This window comes from Lottia gigantea (genome assembly GCF_000327385.1).
Source record: "Lottia gigantea unplaced genomic scaffold LOTGIsca_60, whole genome shotgun sequence".
NCBI classification, from domain to species: domain Eukaryota; kingdom Metazoa; phylum Mollusca; class Gastropoda; family Lottiidae; genus Lottia; species Lottia gigantea.
In genome coordinates this window covers 104,509-106,224 of record NW_008710050.1, presented here as the reverse complement: position 1 = coordinate 106,224, position 1,716 = coordinate 104,509, and the positions used below count along the sequence as shown (strand labels likewise).

At 28.4% G+C, this 1,716-nt stretch overlaps 1 protein-coding gene across 1 annotated transcript in view; it reads right to left on the bottom strand.

Annotated features, from left to right (window-relative positions):
• Nucleotides 1-508: 508 nt before the first annotated feature.
• Nucleotides 509-1,716, bottom strand: part of LOTGIDRAFT_128169 (hypothetical protein) — a gene marked incomplete at both ends in the record, with an annotated part of 2,261 nt that continues 1,053 nt past the window's right edge. The window contains one exon of the mRNA XM_009064066.1: nucleotides 509-1,707. Within this exon, the coding sequence (XP_009062314.1) occupies nucleotides 509-1,707 (1,199 nt within the window). The remainder of the gene's footprint in view (nucleotides 1,708-1,716) is intronic.

The following is a 1,716-nucleotide window of genomic DNA, read 5'->3' as shown; positions in this document are numbered from 1 at the left end:
ATCTTTAGTGAAAAAAATAGATGGATTCAGATTCAAGTGAATATATGTATCTAATTTTTAATTACAAATTGACAGTATTTTACTTTCTCTAAGTCGAGAATAAAGTTTTAAGCAGGCAAGTAGGAAGTAAAATGGTAACTATTTAGTGTACATAGTTTTTGTAAACCATAAGGATAAAGTTTTTTTTTAATTCGGCATGCTTAACTTAGTTAATTGATTAACTCTGTTTGTAAATCATTTCGTTAAACAAGACTTACATATAATATATATAGCTACTGTTTTGTTATTAAAGAGATTATGATTATCAGAGACACTTACTGCATCATTATGGCTCTTGCAATTCCACTAAAAGTAAGCGTTTATGATGTCATTATTGCAAAATGTGTCATTAATATATAAGAACCTTTGAGAGTCGTGACGTCATAAAACGCATAGTTTGAGTGGAATTGCAAGAACTACAACCCACCCCCTTCCCCATCCTGGCCACTTCGCCTAAGTAGTTGGACCACTACTGATTAGATTTGTTTGGTGTAATATTTTCACTAGAGAAGTTAACTAATGTATAAGATGTGTTTGGTGTAATATTCTCACTAGAGATGTTAACTAATGTATAAGATGTGTTTGGTGTAATATTCTCATTAGAGAAGTTAACTAATGTATAAGATTTGTTTGGTGTAATATTCTCACTAGAGAAGTTAACTAATGTATAAGATTTGTTTGGTGTAATATTCTCACTAGAGAGGTTAACTAATGTATAAGATTTGTTTGGTGTAATATTCTCTCTAGAGATGTTAACTAATGTATAAGATTTGTTTGGTGTAATATTCTCACTAAAGAAGTTAACTAATGTATGAGATTTGTTTGGTGTAATATTCTCACTAGAGATGTTAACTAATGTATAAGATTTGTTTGGTGTAATATTCTCACTAGAGATGTTAACTAATGTATAAGATTTGTTTGGTGTAATAGTCTCACTAGAGATGTTAACTAATGTATAAGATTTGTTTGGTGTAATAGTCTCACTAGAGATGTTAACTAATGTATAAGATTTGTTTGGTGTAATATTCTCACTAGAGAAGTTAACTAATGTATAAGATTTGTTTGGTGTAATATTCTCACTAGAGAAGTAAACTAATGTATAAGATTTGTTTGGTCTAATATTCTCACTAGAGAAGTTAACTAATGTATAAGATTTGTTTGGTGTAATAGTCTCACTAGAGATGTTAACTAATGTATAAGATTTGTTTGGTGTAATATTCTCACTAGAGATGTTAACTAATGTATAAGATTTGTTTGGTGTAATATTCTCACTAGAGAAGTTAACTAATGTATAAGATTTGTTTGGTGTAATATTCTCACTAGAGAAGTTAACTAATGTATAAGATTTGTTTGGTGTAATATTCTCACTAGAGAAGTTAACTAATGTATAAGATTTGTTTGGTGTAATATTCTCACTAGAGATGTTAACTAATGTATAAGATTTGTTTGATGTAATATTCTCTCTAGAGAAGTTAACTAATGTATAAGATTTGTTTGGTGTAATATTCTCACTAGAGAAGTTAACTAATGTATAAGATTTGTTTGGTGTAATATTCTCACTAGAGAAGTTAACTAATGTATAAGATTTATTTGGTGTAATATTCTCACTAGAGAAGTTAACTAATGTATAAGATTTATTTGGTGTAATATTCTCACTAGAGAAGTTAACTAATGTAT